Raw genomic sequence first — 25,409 nt, forward strand, 5'->3', positions numbered from 1 at the left:
ATCTCTCTTGTGACATGGTAGATCGGAATTGATATTTCAGAACTGATAGTTTTGAACATGATCTTTCACTTTCACAGTTTGTGATTGGTAGTGTCAAATACAAGCGCAGTGCTATTGCTACATTTGGAAATACATCAATTATATCACTGTTATATAAGTGCTGCAAAACCTTTTGTGGCGTGAATGATGTAACACTGTCTTCAACTTGTTGCTCTCTGAGAAATGATGATAAGTGTAATAATTCATTTGTAATAACAGGCTGCAGATCCTTTCTGTATTTTCTTACCAACTCGGTCGCACTAGATTTGAGTTCATCTTCACTTGCTGTAGTTAAGTTACAAAGAAACCCAAATGTTGAGATAATATCTTTGTAGGAAGCAGCTCTCTTCTCCAGTTCCATGCGGAGCTTATCAGCAATGTATAGAAATGTGGAAATTCTGAAATTCTCGCGGGATGTTACAACAGTTAAAAGTTCGTCTTTTCCATTCAAAAACTTTTTATTTTTGGAAGATCTAGCATCTACAAAAGTTTGTAACACATGGTTGCTTAGTTGTGTTGCTTTATCTTCAATTTCATAAAAATTATTTCGCAAATCGGAAACTAAATCTTTCAAAGAATTCATCAGTTGATGACCAGTTATGACATCGAGTCCAGGCTTCTGTAGATGCTTGGTTACTGCACCGAATCTTTCCATAATGTCGTACCAAAATACGGCCATAAAAGCAAATTCTAAATATTGCATTTTCTTCATGAGGGAGTTCACTTCCATCCTTGTGACTTGCGTATCATTTTTGTCGTTGAAAATATCATTAAATGCACAGAAAATCTCATCATAATGAATGACGAGAGTTTTCAATGCATCTTATCTGCATGACCACCTTTTTTCCGACAAGCTCTTGACAGTGATTTTTGGCTTTCCGCTATTTCCTGTGCTTTCCGAAATAACTCCTTCAAGAACTGACCACCTGTGAGTGGAAGCAGCGAGAAATGAGTACAGCTTTTCTGAAAACAGAAACAGTTTTGTTGCATGAATACATTCACCAACGCTGTTTTTCCTACTAAGTTTACTGAATGTGCTGCACATGGAACATACAGCACAGAGCTGTTTATTGATTTAATGTGCGCTTGCAGGCCCTCGTATTTTCCTGGAATGTTGGCTGCATTATCATAGCTCTGACCTCGGCAATCCTGGATATCAATGGTGTTGTCTTTTAGAGTACAGGTTACAACTTCACTTAAATTTCTTCCTGTGTGGCTGTAAATTGGAATGAAACACAAAAACCTTTCCAAAATGTTACCGTTAAGGCAGTATCTAAATACAAAAGATAACTGATTTGTATGGGAAACATCAGGTGTAGAATCAACTATCAGTGAATAATATTTGGCCTGTCTAATCTCATATAGCATGTGTTTCCGAACTTCGTTGCCCATTAGCTTAATGAATTCTTCACATATATCAGAAGAAAGATACGATACATGACCTTTTCCTTTGTTCCCATGTATCCTTAAATGTTCCTGTAAAAAAGGATCAAACTGAGCAAGGAGTTCCGAAATTCCTAGGTAATTTACCATTACGAGGTGATCCAAGCATCCGATTATCACCACGAAAAGGAAGACCACGACTGCACAAAAATTTTACAACTGCCACTACTCTAACAAGAACATTCTTCCAGTAATATGTCTCAGTCACTTGTGCATCTAAATGTGATGAAATTGACATTTTCTTATTTTTTCTTGAAACCCATTTTAAAGAACATACTTTGTGTTCAATACTGTTTTCATGCTCCCTTAATTTTTCTTCTGTTTTCTTCCAATTAGAAAAACCATTTACAAATTTTGATAGTTTACAATTACTGAAAAGTTTGCACGCAAAGCAAAACACATTTCCCAGACATTTAGAGTAAGTACAATAACCATTTTCAAGAACTCTCACAAATGCAGATGATGTTAGTTTACGAGTACATTTTGGATATTGCCTAGCAGAAGCTGTGTAGTCTCCATCATTATTACTAAAAAAAAGTCCGGCCCCTTATCAACACAATAACTAATCATTTCGTCAGTGATATTGCCAGGCCATGCCGCAGGATCTTGCTGGATTTCTTCTATTAACATTGCACTATCAAACTCTACACTTCTTTCAGTCCTAGCACAGTTTCTAGAAGTTATGGGAATTTCTGAAGTTGTGTTAATGAGATTACCATTATCTATTTTAGTTACTTCTGTATTTTCTTTTATTTTATCAGAGCTTGAAAGTGGTAAAGTCAAAGGCAACTTACCATCACAATCACATGGTTCTAGTGTTTGAGGAGGTTCATGGACCGGCGTCGATGTCGGTGACTTACTCAGCAGTTATAAATAAAACCATACAAGTTACAGCACGGTCTGGTTTTATTGTGGAATCATGCTTTACAAAACTAAATAAATAGGTATCTAAATTTAAAGACAAGTTATTATTACGCCATATATAAAATGGGAATTCACTTTAAATAATATTATATTTTTTTGATAAAATTTGAGGCCCCCTTGAATGTGAGGCCCGGGGCAAATGCCCCTTTTGCCCCCCCCCCCTAGACGCGGCCCTGGTATAGAACCAGTATAACATATGCATGTGGCAATTCACGTCTTTCAATTTTATGTTAGGAAAATTCTGATTTTTTTTCCCTTCAACTTCCATGACAATTGCTTCCTTGGTCTTATGCTTTTGTGATTATATTCTTACTGACTTCTTTTTCCGCTTGTAAAATATGTCTGCCTTCTTGAAATAAAGTATTTTTTTCTTCCAAAATTTAACTTCCTTAATTCTGATGTGAGCTGGATGTGGATATATTCCTTTACTTCTGTCGGATGTTTTTAAGTTTCACAACCAGTTCATTGAATGTACTACATGTAACACACATAAGATAGCCGAACGCAACGTTGAACTTAGTGTTGAGGATTTCTCGATTTTTATCATAAGACAATTTGTTATTGGGAAACTGTCCCAGGTACCTACATGATATGCATTTTTGCCATATTAGGCTCACTAGTTAATATTCTTTCTATGTTTTAAGGCTGTAGTGAAAATGTCTGATTTTGAATGATTGAATGTGCTTCACAACATAGCTCATGCTCTCTTCTGAATGATTGCTAGCAACATATTCACTCATATATAAAGAAGCTTAACCTGTTTTCTTAAGTCTACTTTGCGAAGTTTGCAGACGTTTAGCTGTGATGTCATATTACAATGAAAACGCCTTGTAGCAAACCGGCATTACACACACGTCGTTATTTCTGACAACTCGCATTTCATACGAGTATGAAAAAGAATGAAAATCTGCCTACTCCCTTGCTTATCTTGGACGATGACGTTGAGTTGGCTTACATGTAATCAACATACAGACACAGTGATTGTTTTTCATATGACATTATTCCATTAAATTTCATTACATACGTTTTCTCTTTTCAGGTATGAGTGATATTATTTTTTTTCTTTTTACAATGATAATTCTTACCCATTTCGTTGCTACATAACCTCAATTGCTTCGCTAAATCTTAACATCCACCCATACGACTTTATTTTCCTTGTAAAAGTTACAAGTCGATATTGACGTCCCTCCCAACTCATCCACGTTGTAAGTGACAGCGGTAATGTCGACAGATAGGTAACTAGAGCCATGGGGGAGAAACTTCTGAGACCGTCCTTCCCTCTGGGGTAATGCGATTAGGAACAGCGCCTCTCTCCCTGTCTCTCGAGTGTTCGGTACATTCCCAGAGCCCCGTCTGCTCGAAGTGGCGTAACTAGTACACCATTGTTCAGGGAGCTTTGAATGTTAAGTCGGATATTCTTATGACGCGATACTTCGGAGGGCTACGAGACGTTTCCAGGTCGGGACTTGGCAGGTATTGGCCTGCTACGAGTAGTGTCGGGGTGACAGAAGCTGGCAGTGATACCGGTGTATCCTCGGGAAGTGAAGAGGGCGAGAGACCCCTTGGACAGTGAAAGTGGACGCCGAGCGACGGGGCTTAGTGTATCAGGGACCGGAGCATACGGGACTGTGTTATATGTATGTGCGACGGACGAGTGAGTAGTGCGAGGTAAAAGACGAGCTCCAATGGGGAGAATAAACTTTGGAAGTAATGATAGTGGGATTAATTTGTGGAGAGACATTCTAAGTGTTGTAATTCAATTAATAGTTTAAATAGTAGTTTTTAAAAAATAATCTTGGTAAATAATTGAACTATCCTTTTCCCACTCGTAACAATATTGTATATTTCATCGGCAGATAATGCAATCAAATATGACGAATTGAAATGTGGATGTGCTGCAGACGGTGAGCATCAACTTCTGGGCGGTGTACTGGCTGGACCCGGCGCTGCTGGAGGATCTCGGGATCCTGCAGGAGTACGTGACGCCCTCGCTCAACCACTCGCTCCACACGGGCATCGTGGTGGTTCCCCTGCTGGAGCTCCTGCTGAACCCCGAGCTGGTGTTCCCGGAGGAGGTCTGGCCCGCCGCTGCGATCAAGGTCATCTTCGCGTACGGCGTGTTGTAAGTGGCCAAGGCAGGTGACAGAAGGGAAATCCGAGGAAGTGATGAAGGGGATGATGGAGGGGAAATGGAAGGAGGAGGGTGGGGAATGCAGGGGGATAGCGGGGGAAATGGAGGGGCGATTGCGTTTGCGGAGGGGGGAGACTGTGGTAGGGTAGAGGGTGGGATGGGGGTCAGAGGGGAAACAGAGGGGTAAGCTGGTGGTTGGGGAATGTATGGGGAATGGTGGAGGATTTTTTTTTCCTAACCTAAGTTAAAACTAAGTGTGTAAGGCAGGGGTCTAGGTAGGGAAGACTCTAAGTGCGTCTCAGGGCAAGCCCTATACGCTCTAAACATGCGGGTTTTTAACCATGCAGAAAAGGTCACGTGCATCATGTGCTAGGAGGGGATTGGCCAGCCATGGCAGACGTTTTCGCCATGACTAACTCCCCTCACTCTTAATTCTAGACTAAAACTAGATAAGTTGGGCCTAGACGGAGCGGGTCTTTTTTTTTTCCTAACCTAAGTTAAAACTAAGTGTGTAAGGGAGGGGTCTAGGTAGGGAAGACTCTAAGTGCGTCTCAGGGCAAGCCCTATACGCTCTAAACATGCGGGTTTTTAACCATGCAGAAAAGGTCACGTGCATCATGTGCTAGGAGGGGATTGGCCAGCCATGGCAGACGTTTTCGCCATGACTAACTCCCCTCACTCTTAATTCTAGACTAAAACTAGATAATTTGGGCCCAGGTAAAACCTCCATAGACAGAGGGAAAAATGGAGCGAGAGTTGAAGGGGATTATGGAGGGGAAATACAAGGGGGAGGGTGGGGAATGCGGGGGGAGGGATGGCAGGGGGAAACGTAGGGGCGATTATGTTGGCGGAAGGTGAACAGTGGTTGGCAAAGGGGGGAAAGTGGGATGGAAGAGTTTTTTTTCCTAACCTAAGTTAAAACTAAGTGTGTAAGGGAGGGGTATAGGTAGGGAAGACTCTAAGTGCGTCTCAGGGCAAGCCCTATACGCTCTAAACATGCGGGTTTTTAACCATGCAGAGAAGGTCACGTGCATCATGTGCTAGGAGGGGATTGGCCAGCCATGGCAGACGTTTTCGCCATGACTAACTCCCCTCACTCTTAATTCTAGACTAAAACTAGATAAGTTAAGCCCAGACGGAGCGGGGTGGCGTAAGAGGGGAAACGGAGGGTTAAGCTGGAGGTTGGGGAATGGTGGGGGAATGGAGGAGGAATGGTGGGGGATGGTGGGGTCGATTGAGAGGGTTGGAGGGGATGACAAAGGGGAAATGGAGGGTGAGGATTGGAGGGGAAACGTCGAGGAGGTTTTTTTTTTTCCTAACCTAAGTTAAAACTAAGTGTGTAAGGGAGGGGTCTAGGTAGGGAAGACTCTAAGTGCGTCTCAGAGCAAGCCCTATACGCTCTAAACATGCGGGTTTTTAACCATGCAGAAAAGGTCACGTGCATCATGTGCTAGGAGGGGATTGGCCAGCCATGGCAGACGTTTTCGCCATGACTAACTCCCCTCACTCTTAATTCTAGACTAAAACTAGGTAAGTTGGGCCCAGGTAAAACCTCCATAGACAGAGGGAAAACCCTGGGCACATACATGCGGGATGCAAAGGTCATGCATTATTACAAGCAGGTGGATTACAGGAATAGAAGGATGGTCCTGGAAGAAGAGTGGGGCGTGGTAGAAGTTCTACTATGCAAGGGGTGGGGCACTTGGAATTTTAGTCCGCATTGGTTTGGTCAGGTCTGGTCTTTTTGGGGGCGGCTTATGCCGTTTCCCGTCGTGCTGCCAGTTAGCACTCATTGTGGCTGTGTAATATGATCGTGTAAGTGGGGCGGTCGCGAACTGTGGCGTCGGACTAGACTCCAGAGTGGTGACATAGCATCAGGTCGACCTGTCGCCAGTAAAAGGCTGTCGGTCAGTTAGAGAAATTGCCACCATCTGTCATTGAAAAGTCCTAGCTGCAGTACTACGCTGTGTGAGCTGCGGTCGCGAGCAGGGCATCGAGCCAGACTCCAGAATGGTGACATAGCTTCAGGTCGACCTGTTGCCAGCAAAAGGCAGTCGGTCAGTTAGAGAAATTGCCACCTTCTGTCATTGAAAGACTCTAGCCTAGCATCTACGCTGTTAATCTTCGAAGGTTAATTTATTTATTCCATTAGAGCCCCGCTGGGCCAAAGCACGACTATTTGATTCGCCTGATAGTTTGTGTTGTGCAGTGTGTAGTGGGATGATGTGTGCTTATATATATTGGGGCCTAATATTAACTTAACTTAATATTAACTTAATGTACGTGAGCTGCCAGCTTGTGTGCGTGCGCTCCGCGCGCGTGTTCTCGCGCTCGGATTAGGGGGAGGGGGCGCGCTGATTGGTCCGCGGGCTGCCGGCCAATCAGAGAGCAGTCCCGCCGCGTCCGCGTCTACGGCGGGCGGTGTGACAGGATAGATTTTGGGCGTTTATATTTCTCATTAATGTCTGGATCATAATTTCCTAATGTAGAAATATGTGGATTTAAACTATTTGCGCATTTATCGTAAAAAGTTTGTGTAGTTCTGATGTAGAAGTCTTGTAAGGTTTCCGACTTCGTTTCACGATACAAGGCTGCTACAGCACAATACACTGGGGCGTCTGTAACTGCCCGAATACATTTGTTTTGTACTCGTTGTAGCTTTATTAAGTGCGATTTCGCAGCAGTTGCCAATACTGGGGCTGCGTACGTAATTATGGGGCGAATGAGTGTCGAGGAGAACGGAGCGGTTGATTGAGGGGTCGGAGGGGTCAGATATGGTGCAGGGGTTTGGCGGAATGAAACAGAGGGGGACAGAGCGGGGACCGATGAATAACGATGGGGGGGGGGGGATCCTGTGGATCCCCTGCTGGAGGTCCTGCTGAAACCCGAGCTGGTGTTCCCGGAGGAGGGTTGGCGGGTGGCTACGATCAAGGTCATCTTACGACTTGTTGTAGGTGCGCGTTGGAGTCAGCACCTCGTGTCAGATCAGCACTGCTCACAAACTGTCTCCAAGGATCTTCGTAAACTTACTTGTACTGAGTTGACTTAACTTGAACATGTGAACCAACAAGAATCATTTTGTAAAATTAACCAAACTTTTAAAAGCTTGCAAAGTCTACAGCAATGACACTCTTTCTTTCTTTCTTCCTTCCCGATGTCTGTTTTCCTTGTATACATAACTTGGAACCCGGCATGTTTTTAATTTTTTATTTTTTACGAATATCCAGTTATCCAGAACTACTAAGAACAATTTGTTTGAGGTATATTCTTCTTTGGAGAGTCTGTGAATTTAATGTAATTTCTATTACTATATAGCTTTGTATCAAAGACAAATATATAACGAGGTTGTTACATCCTGCAACTCGCAATGTAGTGAGTACTTTTTTTCTTCCTTTTTTGTCCTTAATGTCATGTGGACATTTAGGTAATTAAAAATGAATACACTCAACATAGATAGAGACCCGGAAATTTCGCGGATTCTTTTGGTAACCAGTTAGACTGCAAACATCTATAACTTATCGTTGCTTTGCTGAGAGGTTCGCAATTGACTGTGGGCCAGTCAACTACCAATTAGGAGTAAAGATACTGAATCACATCGAAAAACTCAAAAGAAGGGGAGGTTTATTGTGAGAAATCTTCCCAAAGAGAAGCTAATGTAGGTAGAGTGAAATCACGAAATTTCCGGGTCTGTAATCGTCTATAGATCCAGAGAAACTGAGTAACGCTTATACGGTGTCAGATTCAATGATGTTGACATCGCGACATCCACCTCGCCGCAGTGGGCAACGGCTGTTTATAACAATTTTGTTATATGCAGACGGCTAACATATGAAGTGACCGAATATATTCCGGGATAAGATTATCTCCTCTACCAAGTACCAGCAGCCTCATTTAGGGTGGATAAGCGGATAGAGTTTAGGGCTCTTTATTGTGTGGTCCCAAAAGGAGAAAGGACCCACAACTGATCATTGGCATTAGGATGCAGAGGGCAATGGGGAAACAACTGCATTAAAGATACTGAGTTCGCATGGCATGTTAACATCAAGTCCAGAGCTGGCTAGTGGAACTGCCAACCTCCGTTAGGAGAATGTGCCTTAAGGCGAATCATAGATTAAGTATGCTGAGGAAGGAATCCTCAAGGAAACAATCTGGAATTTTCCTGCGGAGTGTATTTCGGGAAAACCACGGGAAACAGAAATTGCGATTGGCCTGAACAGGAACATTGTGCCACCTCACTCTACTCTTACGCAGAACGGCCATATTTCTATCGACTTCGTAGTTCTGTGCTACACCTTCCCATGTTTTAAAAAATTATTAAATTTACGCTTGCTTTGCGCTAACCTGTTTATTTTTTTGCCTGCCAGATTTTTTGCCTGTTGCATAGCTGGGAGGTAGAGAAAAAAAAGATAAACTTTGTACTTTTATTTTTTCGAACACCGTTCCGTTGAGTGTGTGTTGTACTAAATATTTTTGTCAGTTTACCCATGATAAATCATTTTCGTTATAAATTTTTTTAGTTATGTTACCAACTTGACATGACTGTTACATGTGTGTTCTTAATGAGGAGAGATGTGACTTCCCAGTTAATGTTAATAATTTGCATGTCTATGTTCAAAAATACAATATTCATAAAAATAATTGTACATCTCAAATATTTTGCGTGTATTTTCAAAATAAAAATTTTTATTCTCAATTTTGAAGTGCGTTGCTATGTTTTCAAAGCTCAACTGTATATCGGAACTTTTGGCATGACAAATCATAAATCATAATTTATCCAAGCTTAAACGGTATGTAGTCACCGTGATAAGATGACTGATTAGTTTACGCGAATGACTCAAATTTTTACTGTAAACAAACCCAGTTAACGAATGTACACCTCAACTAGTGCTAGTTCCTACGCCTTGCAAGGTCAAAAAAAACTTTGATTGATACATAAGCTGTATTGCAAGATGTGGTTAATTATTTGAAAAATCCAAGACGATAAAAACATAATTTTCCTTAGCATTCGTGTGTGTATAATATAGTCAGAGAGCAACGGTCGCCAAAAGAGAGAGAGAGAGTGAGAAAAAAGGGGGTGTCCAAGGAGGATGGTCACAGTAACGTTTACAGTCGTTATAGTATTATTTTTTAATTGTGGCGTTTGTGAATTTGTACATCAAATAATAGGGAGGGAGCCCTACAAAATATTTTGCCCCGGAGAACTTTGTCTCTCCTGGGCCCTGCGCAAGCTAAGAGCAAAGTTTTTTTTTTCTTTTCACAGTGAAAGTTTCTTTGTTTTCACGTGTTTTTTTTGTTTTGTTTTGTTCCAGCTCCATGCCGCTAGCAATTGTTTGCCCCGGGTGCGTCTACCCGTTCTCAAGAAATCTATCGACACCGCAGCGGTTCCTGTTCATGCTCGTCAACATGAGCCTCTCAGTCGCAATCTACGGAGCGGAGAAAAGACTTTACCGGATGATATGGGGTGAGGTCACAGAGTTGGGAATCGTCATGAGATGGCATTCCGTGACGTAGTTTGAAGTCAACTTCCTGCCTCAAAGACGGGGTATCGCAACACCCAAAACATTTCTGAGGATCCTGCCTGATCACGCCTGATGATGGCCAACAGGAATGAATCAGGATTCCCCTCGTGAAACAAAAGTCAGGATTCCCCTCGTGAAACAAAAGTCAGGATTCCCCTCGTGAAACAAAAGTCACTTCCATAAGATGCAGTCCTTTGAAACCGTTTACACGATGCAATTACTATATTTCACCTGTTCATACCCCAACATAAAATAAAATAGATATACTTGAAATACCTGGAATGAACCCCCCCCCCCCCCCCGAGTCAATCAGACTTCAAAATACCCTTTCCATGGTTAATAAAACATTATTCAGGTACTTGCTGAACTCCGATGATCAGGTTTAACTGTAGCATCAGCAATTTGTGATTGAATGTGCGTTTATCTGTGTGAATGTGTATGATTTGGTGTAAGAAAATGTATTAGTATTTTTTAAAATGTTTTTTACTTGGTTTTTATTTAAATGTTTATGTCACAAAATATTTTAAAACCATTAAAACTAGGTATAGCTTTAATGCAGTTTTTTGGACATACGCCATTGCAGTTTTGCATTGTTTGTCATGGAAAAATTCCGAAGTTAAAAAAATATAGAAATATGAAGATAAAAAATTCATAGAAAACAGGACTGACTCAACTGATGTCGGACATCATTGGTTCCATTTGTTGCCTTTATGTTTGTGTTTATTTTCTGATAGGATATGTTCTTACTTTAAAGTTTTAAGAATAATTAATATTTTTTTTGTTTACAAGATCAATATTTTTTCAGTAGTTATTATTCTAGGTTATGTATTTGCCATTTTAAGAAAATTATATACAAGAGATTTAAAGGTTATTGGTTGGTTATGTGGTAATGAACATAAAGAACCAATAACATTCAAATGATATATCAGTCCCGGAGGATAAAATCAAACCTGAATTCGTAAAATCATAGCTTTCCCAGGCAAAATAAGCGATAAAATAAATAAATGTTTTGGTGTTAGCTGCGAACATAGCATAGGTCTTTAGCTGGACAAGAAGTGGCTTCACTTAGTGACCGTGTAGTAATGCTTTACATGGCCGAAGAGCCTATGATGTACATTCTATAGGTATTGCACAGACCCGAACAAGCCCGAATATCTACCTTCGGCCAACTTCGTCAGTTTTTTTGTTTATTACTTTACAAAATTGTGGATGGTTGGTTATGTTAGGTTAGTATAGCTACATTAAAAATACTGTCAAATCATTTTAATGCCGACGTTGGCCGAAGGTACATATTCGGGCTTGTTCGGGTCTGTGCAATACCTATAGAATGTACATCATCCCTTACATGGCCACTCCCTGGATTATATTTTATGGAAAAAATAATTATAAGAATCCCGATGAATATCGAGTATTGTACTCAAAACTATTAAATAGTTCGAGCTTAAATTAATGTTTAATTTGGAGAACAGCTTTAGAGAGATAGTGGATCTCGCATGTGAACTTGAACTGGTGTGTTTGACTGCAAGGTTGACCTCTATGCTTTCACTTAGCGCTTTTTTAGCTTTTGCGAGAACATACATTTTGCTCTTATTTAATAATCGAATGAAATCAATTTGTGACAACGGGATTTTAGGTGAGCATTTAATCGCAACAGACCACTGAAGTGGTTTGTCGTTAGTGATTTCATAGTTATTGCTTATCTTTTTCTACGCGACGCTTTGTAAACGTGAAAAAAAATCCACTTTTGGCGAGTATTTTTAAACAATAGTTAAAACACGGAACTGCGTTTTTATTCCTTTCCGTGAAGAAAAAAAACCGGAACAGAAAATCTCGATAAAATTAATTTTAGTTTCGAAAATTTCAATTCTGAAACTGCTACTAACTCTTAATATCTACTTTCAAATAATATCTAGAAACTTTGTTACGTTGTATGTTTTTGCCCGGCTAAGCACACATAGAAACGTAACAAAACAAAACAAACAATGTTCCTGAGGAATTTTTCATTACGATGGTTCTGCGTTATTTGGAAATAAAAGAGTTTATTAAATTATCTTTGTTTATTTCTTTAAAAAAAAATGTTTTTTCTCATCGTTACATGGCCTCAATACACAATTTTACAAATGAATTTAATTATAAAAACTTCGTTACTTGCACAGTTTTTGTCTTTTCTTATACAAATTTTAACGATGTCTAAATACATACCACAGCACCATACATCTTGCCGTTGATGGTTAAGGAGTCTTGTCACTCACCAAAAAAAAAAAAAACTTAGTAATGTCCCGTGGTTAATTACCTAACTCAAGGTACCGTCGATCGCGGACCGTAATCTCACGAAGTCGGGCCGATGCCGACGCCTAGGGCCTAAATTTCTAGTTTCTAGTCCGAAAAACAATGAACTTAAGTTAAAAAATACGACCTGGCCCCAGCCCCTAGGCGTTAAATTGTCCCTTAGTAATTTTTCATTTGTCTTGCGACTTGCCGACGACGCGACCGAGTTCGGCGACGATCGAGCAACAAGTGACTTGGTCGACGAGATTACCTTCCCTTGTAAAGGTGAAAACAAGGGAGGCAACCCCGTGGGCCAACTGACCAATCAGCGCACATAATTCCAAAACATGACCATATAAGGAAATTTGTACGGGCACATCACTTGACGCCAGGACTTGCCCTGATTGGCTGGCTAGTGGTAGCCTCCAGAGACCCTTCCAGACGGTCGCTACAGCTGTGCGTACAACGTGACTCGTAAATCCCAAACACGCATTTACAAAGTGAAAAATAGCTTTCTGGCGCCAGAGTGTCGCGCCTGTCTGCTCTTTCTTCTGTACCTTCCAAACTATTCTCAAAATATTACACTAGCAAAATCCAATAGAATATAAAATTACCCAAAAAATTCAAATACAATGTTAAAAATTTAGTAAACAAAGTTGAAATTCATACCATATTAGAAACTTTTGTTTAAAAATGATGTCCTGTAAAATTATAATCGATACTGCTTTAAACAAAACAATTACTGACATTAATTATCAAATATCAAAATTAATTATTACGAACTGGAGTTAACCCTCAAATTAATAATTAAGTATCTCAAGGAAATAAGTATTTGAAGTCTTTCCATGAAATTTAACCAAAGTAATTAATAACAATTCTTAACAACTCTGAACTATCCTTATCTACATATTAAATAATTACTATCTTTCATATCAAAGTTATTCTTAATCAATATTCTTATGACCCAAAAAAAATGTATATAACAAATCCTCATTTTGCAATGCTACAACTTGTAAAATTCGCGTGATCATTTGGAGAGATGCTGGAATTCGTACAATTAATACTTACGATTTAACTGCGTTTTATTGGGACCGTAAGTTCTGCCACACCCTCGAAGGACAAGTAACCAATAACAAGATAACATACATTTAAGAGACCCACTCTCATGCATTTAGGCAGGAAGTTCAAATGTGGCAGCATCTAATGTACAACAGAGATCTACCTTTTTTGTGTGAAGTTCGTCCTGGGATTAGAAAATAACGCTAATCATGCAGGTCTCTATGCTCATCACAGGGGCCATGTTGTTTCGTTGTGTCTAATTGGCTTCCGCACTGGATGGCTACGATTGGTATGCTGACAGTAGTAATGGAAATAAACCCAGCCAAACACGAAATACACAAAATGCTATAAAGATTTAACACGCAGCTGGTCTGGAAATCTTTTCGCAAAAAATACATGGCGTGTCCTTTCTTTCCGCCGCTGTGTTGCGTTCTGATCACAAATACTGGAGGGTTCACCTCTCACCATTGACCATTGGCGAGTTAAAAAATATAAGTTAATAAATTATCTTGTAAAACCACTCTCTATTTGCTTATTTTTAATGTATAGTTTTACTCGAACAAAACTACCAGAAAGTACAGTGATTTATCTTATTACATTCCGCTTCATTTCTGATAATTGTTTGGGGACATTTCTTCACCAAATCAACATCCAGCTAACACACATTTAAAACTTTCCATTTGAAAGTATTTGTTTTATTTCAATGTTAAGTTCGACCTGTCTCAACTCAGTGCTGTGTGGTTTTTATTTCCAGGTAGAGTGGACGGATCAAGTCGACGATCAAATGGCTTGAAACTTAGCTGACAGTCGTCGACGCCTGAACCACAATAGTGACGTCACAATGAATATTGCATTTTTTTTAAAATTGTTGCAAGACTGCAGAAACAAACCAACTTTCTACACTGGCGCTACTCGAGCCAACCTTTACTAGTCAAAATAGATCACTTTGTGCTGAACTCTATAGCGACTATTTATCAACAAGACCGGTATTTTTTAACAATTCGCTGTTGCCACTAAGAGTCCACGTGTAGGGAATCGAATTACATTTAAGTCAACAAAGGAAAAATGGGTAGCCTACTATGTGCCCAATATACAAAAAAAAAGTTCTTAAGTCACATTTTTCCTTTGTGTCTAGAATGTAATTTCAGGTTAACTATAATATTAACGTTCTGGAATTGAGGTATTTCTTTTCCAGGCTCATTTGTTTAAAATATCAACATTAAATCCAAATAAAGGTAGCAACTACGATGCAAGCTCTCATAAGTATGATAAAACTTACCTTGCCAAATAAATACGCCGAGAAATTTCCCAAATGTCGGGGGCCTATAAAGATAAAGTAGGAATATTTGTCGTGGGAAGTTTTTTATGCCTAAAATCCGAGCCAACGATGGTTCCTGTGCCAACATTGAATTTGCAGTAAAATCAAACTATAATGTGTAAATACTGCAATCAACTTTCAAACGTTTCACGTTGGTATGGTTTCAGTTGATTAAGTTTTCAGAGATAAGTAAAAAGAAAAATGCGTAGCTAGAAATTAATTTTGAAAGGATGATTAAATTATTTATGTTTCGATTTGTAACAATTTTTTTTATCGTATTAAAACACTACAGGAAAGTGCTGGGACTGTTTGTCAATGCATATTATGGCCCATTACTTTTCCATTTTTTCTCCTCTAAAGTAATTGTACCCATCTTCTAAGAACTTTGCTGTCGAAAATAAATAAACCCAATTCAAACAAAAAAATAAAAAAAATAAAATAGTTTGTTATCCCAGCAGTAAAAGTATGCAGACTTGCAAATTCTAATGTTTTGAGTAATCAACGGCAAAATTATTTGCTTTTGGAGAAACAGTACGCTGTTATAATCTGCAGTAAATTTACATACTTTTCAACAAACAATACACCTCAAATAAAAAAAAATTCGTAATTTCAGATAGTCGAACTTCGAAACTGCGCCTTATTTCAAATTCCGAGTTCTGTTTTAGATATAGGAAACACGATAAACACACACGTGAAAGAAATAAGAGTAGTTTTTGCATTTTTCTTCACAAGCTTATGAATTATTGGCTTATACACAAAGATCATTCTTGTGTTTTCAAAGTGAGTGAATTTAATAACAGCGTTTTTCGTTAATATAATGTGAAGATTTTTAAAATTATGTATCTCGAAGTATTCACATATTTTGCTTGACGGACATACCCCACTAACATCTTACCTTCTATGATATTTTTTTAAATTATTTAACAGAATTTACTAATTTTCACCTTTTTAACGGATGTTTTATTTGTTGTTTTATAGCCTACGTGTTAATTAAGTTCACGGACTACCTCTGTGCCAAATGTTTATCGAAATCGGTTCGATATTAAACGCATAATTGATTAACAAATATTCAAACATTCACACTTTCACATTTATCTGTCTATATACATAAATAAATTTATGTTGGTATATATGACGTTGATAAACTCCGACACTGTTTGACCGATTACCATGAAAGTTGGCACCTCTGAGTGTTTGTTTTTCATGGAGAAGCATTTCATGCTATTCATTTTGCAATAAAACTTCACTAGATGGGACTGCTGCGCATCAACTTCTACACCGTTCAACCGATTGCCGTTAAAGTATGAATATTGTGATTTCTACTGTTCTTAATCCTCAAAAACAACAAAACGTTTTTGTGACTGTGATAAGTCATTGGTTGGGACCGGAAAAATTCGCGAGTTCAAAGACCTGGAGGATGAACTCCATAGTTCTACTTCAACTCGGTCAAATGTGACCCACTCATTGGCTGCTGTCTTGTGAGACGTCCCAACGTAGCAGCATGTGATTCGATACAGCTTAGGTTGGGTGTTTCTCATTGTCCCAGAGTCATCTAGGTGAGTTGTGAGCCAATAACAGAGGCTGCATTGAGGTGTAACTATTTGTATTTTAGCCTATCGCGAAATGAACTCGCGAATTTTTCCGGTCTCTAGTTCTTATAAATATTTTAAGTAAAATTGTAACCACTATTAATTTATTATTTAGCTATCTGGAAACATTTTTTAGAAATTTGTGTAACTCAGACGACAGAAAATCAATCCTCAAGTTTTATGAACATAGAGTATGTCATGTCGTTTTCCGACGTTTGCTTGGTTTTGCAAAAAACTTTTTAACAATAGTTCAATCAGTTCAAACATTGAGCATACATTTATATTTAAAAAATTTCGCGAAAAATAAATACCTTTATTAAAATTCACAACTTAAGCAATCTTCTAAGCATACGACGATACCTGTAAAAAAAACTTCAAAATTATTTTTGTCCAAAAAATTTTCACAAGTTATAGGGTTCTTCTGCATCAGCACAGCAATTTATTAGGAAATTTTCGTGTTGTAATACCTTCAGTTTATCAGTAACGGGGGGTTGGAGTTTTTTTAAAGCATGCAGAATATCGCTTGAGGAAATAGGTGGCATGTATACCCTTCCATCGGGTACATCTGCATAATTCATTTCTTCGGCTAAATGATCATTTGAAGAGCATCGCACCCAGAATGGCATTTGTCCATAAGTCACAGGATCCAGCAGAATTTCCCGAAAATGTGTGGCTTCATGCGAAGATCGCAATCTCTCAGAAAGAGTTTCATGAACAATGTGGCAGATCTGCTGCTCAGACAAACCGCTGGTCTTTTCTACGACGAAATCAAAGTCTTTGTGTGTCATATAATTGTAGGTATCGCGCAAAAGGTGCTCCAACAGGTTAACCCTAGCAGATCTTCCGGGCAAAGCAATATAAATTATCTTACTAAACCATTTCAGAATATCTTCCTCTAGACTCCAAGGGGCACTTGTGATTCCTATGACAATTATGCCGTTCAAGCTGGATTCGAACATTCTCATCTGCTCCATAACCTCCTGCCTCACCATCGAACATGATATGAGAGTATCAGTGTCTGCTGGTGGTACTAAAACATCAATATCTTTCATTAAAATTATGCATGGTGTTTGGCTCTTGGCCAGATGAAATATATTCCTGGCAATTCTTTTTGGGTCATTGTAAAACTCAGACATAATCTTTGAAAAGAACACTGTTATCAGGGTGGCATCGATGAGTTCAGTAGCTAAAGCCTTGCCAATCATGGTTTTCCCTGTTCCAGAGGGACCAAAAAGAAGGATTCCAGCTTGACGCACGTCTGAAGCAAATGTTAGTTGCTGGTTCTTAGACGTGACTTGGATATGCTGTCTGAGGGAATGCTTAATGTCCTCCATTCCGATGATATCATTCCACTGAACATTCGGTTTCTCCACCAGTACTACACCTTCTGCCACCATTTGCGATAAGAGAGTTGTGCTCACGTCCATTGGCCTTGGACTAAGTTATTTATGTAAAGAATCTCATATAAAATCTTTATTGCATCAAAAACTGTCAAACGATAAGTACAAATGGTAAATATCTGGTACTTACAATTGCAGGGACTTTCAGAAGTGAAAAATAATAAGTTTGTCTATGAAGAATGATAGAAATAAATCGAAATAATATACCTATACAGCACTATTGTGAAGACAATGCCATGTTGTTTCATATATACCATAGAGACAATACAATATGTTTAACTTTGTATTTAAACTAAAACTATATTAATTTTCAACTTTTTATACAATTTCCTAAAAACTTGTAAGGTTTAAAGTAACATACGTATTAAAATGTTATTTCAATATATAAATAAAATAAATGTTAAAACATAAAATATATATATTTTTGTTTCTAGCCCAATTTTCCCTTCATTTACTATGACTTGTATATACAGTGTGCATTGATATATCTAGTATTATGATAGAGAGAGAGAGAGAGAGAGAGAGAGAGAGAGAGAGAGAGAGTAGGTGTGTGTGTGTTGTTTCTCCGAAGTAAACTCGAAAACTACTGGACTTATTTCAAGAATACCCTTATTGTTATAGAACTACATTATTTCAGATGGACATAGGCTACGTTTTATTTTTAAAAGTAATAAAATTAATAATAAACACTTAAAAATAACAATAAATATTAAATAACATATATATTTACATCTTGAATCCATGCATATCAGAACGAAATAAAGTTACACCAAAGAGATATAGAAGTGCGTATATAAAATGAGTGAAATTGAGTATGTATTTAGCTATTTTTCATTATATTTTTTATTTGTAATGATATTTCCATGGATATAAGAAAATGGGTGTAATCTCTGTTTAATTTGTATATTTAAAACATGTTACTGTAAGATATAGCAATATTTGTAACATTGTAACTAAATCCAGAGCTCTTAAAGCTTGTGGTTAGTAAAATGCTACAGATATATCGTAGTTATAAAATGCAGGCAATAATGCAAAAAAATATTTTATTAAAACTTTAAACAATTGCCAGTGATTAAGTAGTCTTGGCCAGTGTCACCTTGCGTTATAATTGTGAATAGAATTTAATATTCAATTAATAAATAACATGGGTTTTTTTATAACAAACTAGAATTTCTAAACACCTTAACCCATTACACCTTCCGTCTCACTGGAAAACAATAAAAGTTGAGATTACAATTGAACCGGTAAGATTGAGAAGGGACAGATTCCACATAACCAAACCATTGGGAAACAGAAAAAAAAACTTCACAGTAATCAAAATAAAAGACAGATGAAACTTACTGGTATAAAGTTGCTCCTTACCACCTTAAGTAACGTATACGCAAATGTATTTCACCTTTCTATTGTTATTATGGCTGTGGTATGAGTTTAAAAACGGTTTAATCTTTCCTTTTATAATCTCAAAATATAAAAAAGTAACTCATGAGATTAAAACTTTATTTTATTGTTGTCAAGCAACCACTCTGGCGGCCACATGAAATTTTGTTCTTTGCCTTTGCTCGCTGTCTCTGCCACTACTCACTGTCTTCATTCTCATCTTCACCAGTAGGCCAGTCTATAATGTTATTGGTTGTTCCGGCACAGGGTGAATCACTTTGGCAACGTACCGGAACGTCTTCTTTCTTATGAGAACGATTTCATTGCATGACTTTTCAACATGAGGGTTTCTTCATCACCTTTTCACAGTTGAAAAAAATACACTGTGTAGCCCGTGAGCTGTAACATAGACCCTTTTTGCTGCTGTGAATGTTAAGTGTATGTAGAACTTATTTTAAAAGGCTGTTGGGTTTGAACACTAATACAATTTTTTTGGTAAAGGTCGGCCACCAGACGCGAATAAATAACATGTAGTTTCTACATCCGTTGGGGAACGTCCATTAATCACGTGAGGCTCGAAAGAGGGGGGGGGGGGGGGGAATCACGAAATATCACAAGGGGGGTGGGGGGGTGTAGAGAGATATCACGTGTATTTATTTTTTCGCGCGATTTCTACTAAACCGAAAAGAGACGCGTGACCTTGACTCGCCGTAGCCAGGCAACAATATCCCCGCCCGCCGCAATATGAACCACCCGGCTCGGCTTGCCAGTCGCCAGTAAGACTGTGATTTTGGCGCCGAATACATGCGTATATCACATATAAGCCTTTCCTTTATTATTTTTATGCCAGTGAAAATAAACCTGCAACCTTAATGTGTGTCTGGACATTTTTATCACTGAGCTTAATTTTCCAGAATTAAATTAGATTAATTCTGAAATTTTTAAAAATATTTTGTACCAAAAAAATACACGTGATTTATATTTGATTATATCAAATCACTAGGGGGAGGAGGGGTTAAAAATTTGCTAAAAAAAACATCACGTGATTAATGGACGACCCCTTGCTAGAAAGCGCTGGCGGCGCATACAAGTCGTTTACCAAGAATTATGGTTAAATTTTTTTTTAATAATACCTTGTTTTGATTAGGTGATTTTTATCTTACTATTCAAGTACTATTAATATTTACTTTGATATTGATTAATATAAATTGTTAAAAATGGAAATGAGATAGGCCTAATCTTAAAGAAATCAAATTATCACATTTTTATTGTCACTATTCATTAAACATTTTCTAAATAAGCAAAATTTCTTATGTGATAATTCAATATTTTTTTAAAAATAAAATACGTACCCTGGATATTTTTTTTAAATATAAACTCTATAATCGCGAGTCGTTTCTTAACAGTAACCTACGTCCTACACACAAAGACAATATTTAATGAATTGATAGTAACTAGAATAATTAAAATAAACTGCAAAAAGGAAGTTGTTACAAAACATAAAAACAAAAACAAAACTGTGTTAATCATTGTAATAAATATGCTATAGGCCTATTTGCTTTTAAAAATTACTGTCGTAAAACTATGTTTACACAAAAAAAATTCAAATTGTGCCCAGGAACATTATTTTGACAAAACCTTTATTTAAGATATCGGAAATATCGTTTCTTTTTTTTTTATCTTTGACAACAGTTATAATTACTATATACTACTAAAAAATCACTCCAGAAAAAAAATATTATAAACGTAAATTATATATAAAACTCTTTCTCATTAGAGACCGAAAGTTTTTATTTATTGCGGTGGGAACAGGAGCTGCGCTCTATTAACCAGTGAAGAACTATTGGAGTTTCGTTCATCTATAAAGCGCTTCGATGTAATAATAAATTTAAAAAATTCCAGAAAGTAAAAACAAAAGTGCAGCTATTGGTGTTTTGGGAACAAACACAGTTTCACAGGATCTGAAGCTCTGTTACTATTGGTGGTTTGGAAGCATTCACATAGTTAAATGAACGTGGCCTTTTCATTGGTGCTGTAGGAGCAATCGCAGTTTCCATTCACAATTTAGTGAAAGCGGCCTTGCCATTGGTGGTATAGGCACCGTGCGCGCTGCTCTGGCGGCGAACGTGGTAACTAACTGCAAAACGGCAGAAGTTGAGATACTGCGCGTCGCTAGCATTCGGTGGAAATTGTTCAAACGATTAGCAATAAGGATGGTTAAAAAAAGCGGAAAGGTATTGCAAATTGCTTTGTGGTTGGGTACAGTAATGCTTACAGAAATACGTAATCAGATATAGTGTTTTGTTCATTCCAAAAGCGGAAATTGAAGAGGAATGAAAATAAATTTGTATACCTACACTGCTTATAAAGAAAGAAATATTTGAAAAAGTATGTATACGCTATTAGGAAGGCCGTTGATTTACATACAAACTATGTGGAAATTATGTTACTAGCACGGAAATCACGAATTTTATTTAATTTCTGCGTAGTTTCTTTAGCTGTGATAGTAAAGAGGAGATCTGTGAAAACAAACAGTAAATTAATATAATTCATACATTTCCATGCTGTAACAAACATATATGTTAAAAAAATTAAACTATATATATAAAACAACACAAAAATTATTTAACTTTACGAATGTCACATCTCTTTATACATTTTTTTTTTACATATGGTCCGTGAACTTACGGATAAAGTTTTGCCATCACGATTTATTCATTTCAAGGAAAAAATAAATTCTAACAGTGTAATGTGCTTTTATTTTAATATTGAAAAATTAATATTTATAAATTTATTCTTGATGTATTATATCAGATCCCTACAGTTATTTTTATTTCTTTCCCTGTCTTGGTGGTTCGCTTAGAAAACAATCAACTACGTCAAAAATATACAGTGTTAATTTCATTGGAAGCAAAGGTTAGACAACCCAAAAATCCTTAATACGTACCCAATAAATTTACAAACAAATATAAACAGAAGACATTCACATCGCACGCTTTCGAGAGGTGTGAAAGAGCCGCAAAAATGATAAAAACAGTAAATGTGTAAGTATTGTAGAGTATGAAAGTTCTATGAGTGATTCACTCACGAAAAACTAAGTTGCGATACAAACAGATAATAATGAGAACATTGGTTGTGATTTTTTTCACTAATGGCTTCCGTGGAAGGTCAAGTGACACATTTATTGCAAATTATTGAGGATTATTGTCTATTAGAATGTGGCAATTAGGTCATGGCTGTGAAAGGTTTTTCGGGATATAACACAAGCATCTACAACAAAGGGGTCATTGTTTTAACACCACTATGTCTTCATAATGGAAAATTAAAAGCTGAAGAAATGAAAACTACTTACAGCATTGCCAGTGTTCGAATTCCTGTGGACAGGTGCATTCAACGAAGTAAAATATTTTACGTATTTCACAAACTATCAATTGAGCATATTGATAATATTTTGACATATTGTATATATATGTGTGTATTACTTTTAGTAAATTTGCAGTCTCCTATTATTCAAAAAATTGCATAAAAACAGTTTTCAACATTTTAAACATTCTAATGTAATACATGTATTGAAGAAATATTATATTTGACTGGTGGAGATAAGTTAGATAAAAAGAGAAAACAAAGCTAGAAGAAAACATATAAACTCAGGTGACTTACGTACAATCTGGATGAATGACATTTGTTATAATTATATTTCTTTGATTATTGTATATTAACTGAAACAAGTGTAGGTTAATAGTTAAAACAAAATATTTCTATTTTATCAATGGAATTCTTAACATGAGTTAAGTCATTTCCTAATGTTGTGAATATATGTTGTTTTCTGCTGTAAAATTACAAATCACGTGTACCAATACCTGTTTTAGGTATACATTAGTATCTGAGAGTGGTATTAAGACATTGTATTAATCTTAAATTAACATTTTCCTTTTTTGTCTATAAATAGATATTAAATTTAATATTTACTACCGCTTCTACCATGGGCGCAAATCTGTTAGATTTCCAGGGGGGGCCCCGTGAATTCTGTGGTTTAAAAATTTTGCGCTAGAGGTCAACCGAAACAAGTCTTCTAGATGATAAGCTCGTATGTTATACACTTTATTTTTACGTAAGTGATATTAACAATAAAGCGGAGCAACATATGTTTTAGTAATTATTAATTAATGACTATAAGAAGTGATCTCTCAAACATGTTTGAATAATTTCCTAACCTAAATACATAAAATATCCATGAAAAAAATCTATAAAAATAATTTACATGAATATAATGCAAATAGATACATTACCATTTTCCAAAAGTGTTTATTATAATTTCAGATCTTGAAGCAAAATGTCAGCTTCACCGTAGAGACCGATTAAGTTGCTAAGAAAATCAGTAAAAATTTAATATTAGGGTAACAGATCTTATTAAAATCATCTCAATCTGACGAAGTTTGAGATGTAAAGAGTGGGGTTACATTTTAAGGCTTCCGTACACAAAGGGTAAAACGGGACCCTATTACTAAGACTCCGCTGTCCGTCCGTCTGTCTGTCTGTCCGTCTGCCACCAGGCTGTATCTCATGAACCGTGATAGTTAGACACAACAAATACTAAAAGCATAGTAAAATAAATATTTAAGGGTGCTCCCATACAACCAACGTGATTTTTTTGTTCGTTTTTGCTCGATATTGAAAACGGCAACATGTAGACGCTTGAAATATTCACAGAATATTTAGTTATATATTCACTTTAAAAATAAATAATTAAATTAAAATAAAACTAATATTTAAGAGGGGCTCCCATACAACAAACGTGAAAACAGAATAAAATTTCACAAATGATGTATTTCTGTTGCCGCTATAACAAGAAATACTAAAACAGAATAAAATAAATATTTAAGTGGGGCTCCCATACAAGAGACATATTTTTTTTTTGCCGTTTTTATAGATAATGGTACGGAACCCTTCGTGCGCGAGTTTGACTCGCACTGTGTCGGTTTTTTTTTTAGGCCACATCACATAATTACTGCGATTCAAATGCTGTTCGTGAAATTTTTTGTTCACAGTTTTTGATGCGCCCTAAAAACCCAAAGCGCCAAAGCTAATAAACAGATCAACATCAAATGAACCATCGAATAATATTAAAACCCTTAAAAACTATTTTATTTAGTAAAGGCATCAACCAGGTAAAAAAGAAAAAAAATAACTTAATGACACAAATGAAACATCTCGGAGATAGAACTATGAAATTTATCCTACAGATAATTGAACCACATACATTTCTCAGCTTATATTTAGTATAATCAGTATTTTGGCAGTGAATTATTTAATTAAAATATGCCGCTTGATTAGGTATTAAAGAGACGCGTTTGCTTCCTTATTAACTTAAATACGAATGTGTAATGTTTAAATACTTCTTTCTCTTTCTTACTTCTGTTTTCTCGTGTAGTGTTGCAGTTATCAAATAACAAATGTTACAAATTGATTATCGGCCATGAATTGTGAAAATTATCGTTTGATAATAAAAGGGGAGTGATTCTAAATTCCATATTGACGAGGAACATTTTTTTTCCCTGTATATTCACATGTAATGTACAGAGCAGCTAGCCTTACAGAATGGAGATGAGCTAAAAAATTCCAGAAAATGGTATATAAGTTTAAGTTCGTAAATAAACTAAATTCTGCTATAATTACTGTTAAAGTATTAAGTTGTTTATTTACTGGAAAAAATAACGTTACATAATCAATTAAATAAAATATATTACCTAACTAATAATCACTACTTATAAAACAATCAAGCTTACCAGGTGAGAATCAGATTCTGTTTTCCGTTTCTTCCGCGTCACGAACTTATCCATGTTGATGTTTGCCAAGAAAGCAGAAGACTGGCGCACACGAGAGCAAAACCACTTTAAAAACAGACTACCTGAAACCTATAATACTGTCGTTTCAGAGGACAAGGTAGTGTGCGTAACAATGAGGAGGAAATGCTAACGGAACCCTACCCTAGCTTCGTCCTTTGGAATGAACGGTTTCTAGGAATTAAGGGTTTCAAAATTCTCACTGGAAAACTCCATACCATGGCTTTCGCAGAAGGGGTAAGGGAAAATAACTATGAAACTCGAAGGTAGGAATGTAAAGCATGTCAAAGTGTCTGTCGTCGTTGTAAATAATAATCTGATATATATGTTGTGTACATCATTATCTTTAAAATCACGAAGTGGGCCCCCCAAGGAGGGGCCCATTAATTCCAGGGGGGGCCCGGGCCCCCCTGGCCCCCCCGGGATCTACGCCCATGGCTTCTACTATGCACTTATTCCTACATAAAATAAGAGACTTAACAGCCTTCCCTCCACTAAC

General features: G+C 37.2%; 1 protein-coding gene across 2 annotated transcripts in view; it reads left to right on the top strand.

Annotated features, from left to right (window-relative positions):
- The window catches only part of LOC134533642 (androgen-dependent TFPI-regulating protein-like), a 45,164-nt gene extending 30,024 nt beyond the window's left edge, over nt 1–15,140 (top strand). For both annotated transcript variants that reach the window (XM_063371178.1, XM_063371169.1), the window contains exons 4-6: nt 4,308–4,528; nt 9,847–9,998; nt 14,138–15,140. In XM_063371178.1, the coding sequence (XP_063227248.1) occupies nt 4,308–4,528; nt 9,847–9,998; nt 14,138–14,187 (423 nt within the window). In that variant the 3' untranslated portion in view covers nt 14,188–15,140. The remainder of the gene's footprint in view (nt 1–4,307; nt 4,529–9,846; nt 9,999–14,137) is intronic.
- The last annotated feature ends 10,269 nt before the right edge of the window (nt 15,141–25,409 follow it).

The sequence above is a fragment of the Bacillus rossius genome, chromosome 1 (assembly GCF_032445375.1).
Source record: "Bacillus rossius redtenbacheri isolate Brsri chromosome 1, Brsri_v3, whole genome shotgun sequence".
Taxonomy (NCBI): Eukaryota; Metazoa; Arthropoda; class Insecta; order Phasmatodea; family Bacillidae; genus Bacillus; species Bacillus rossius.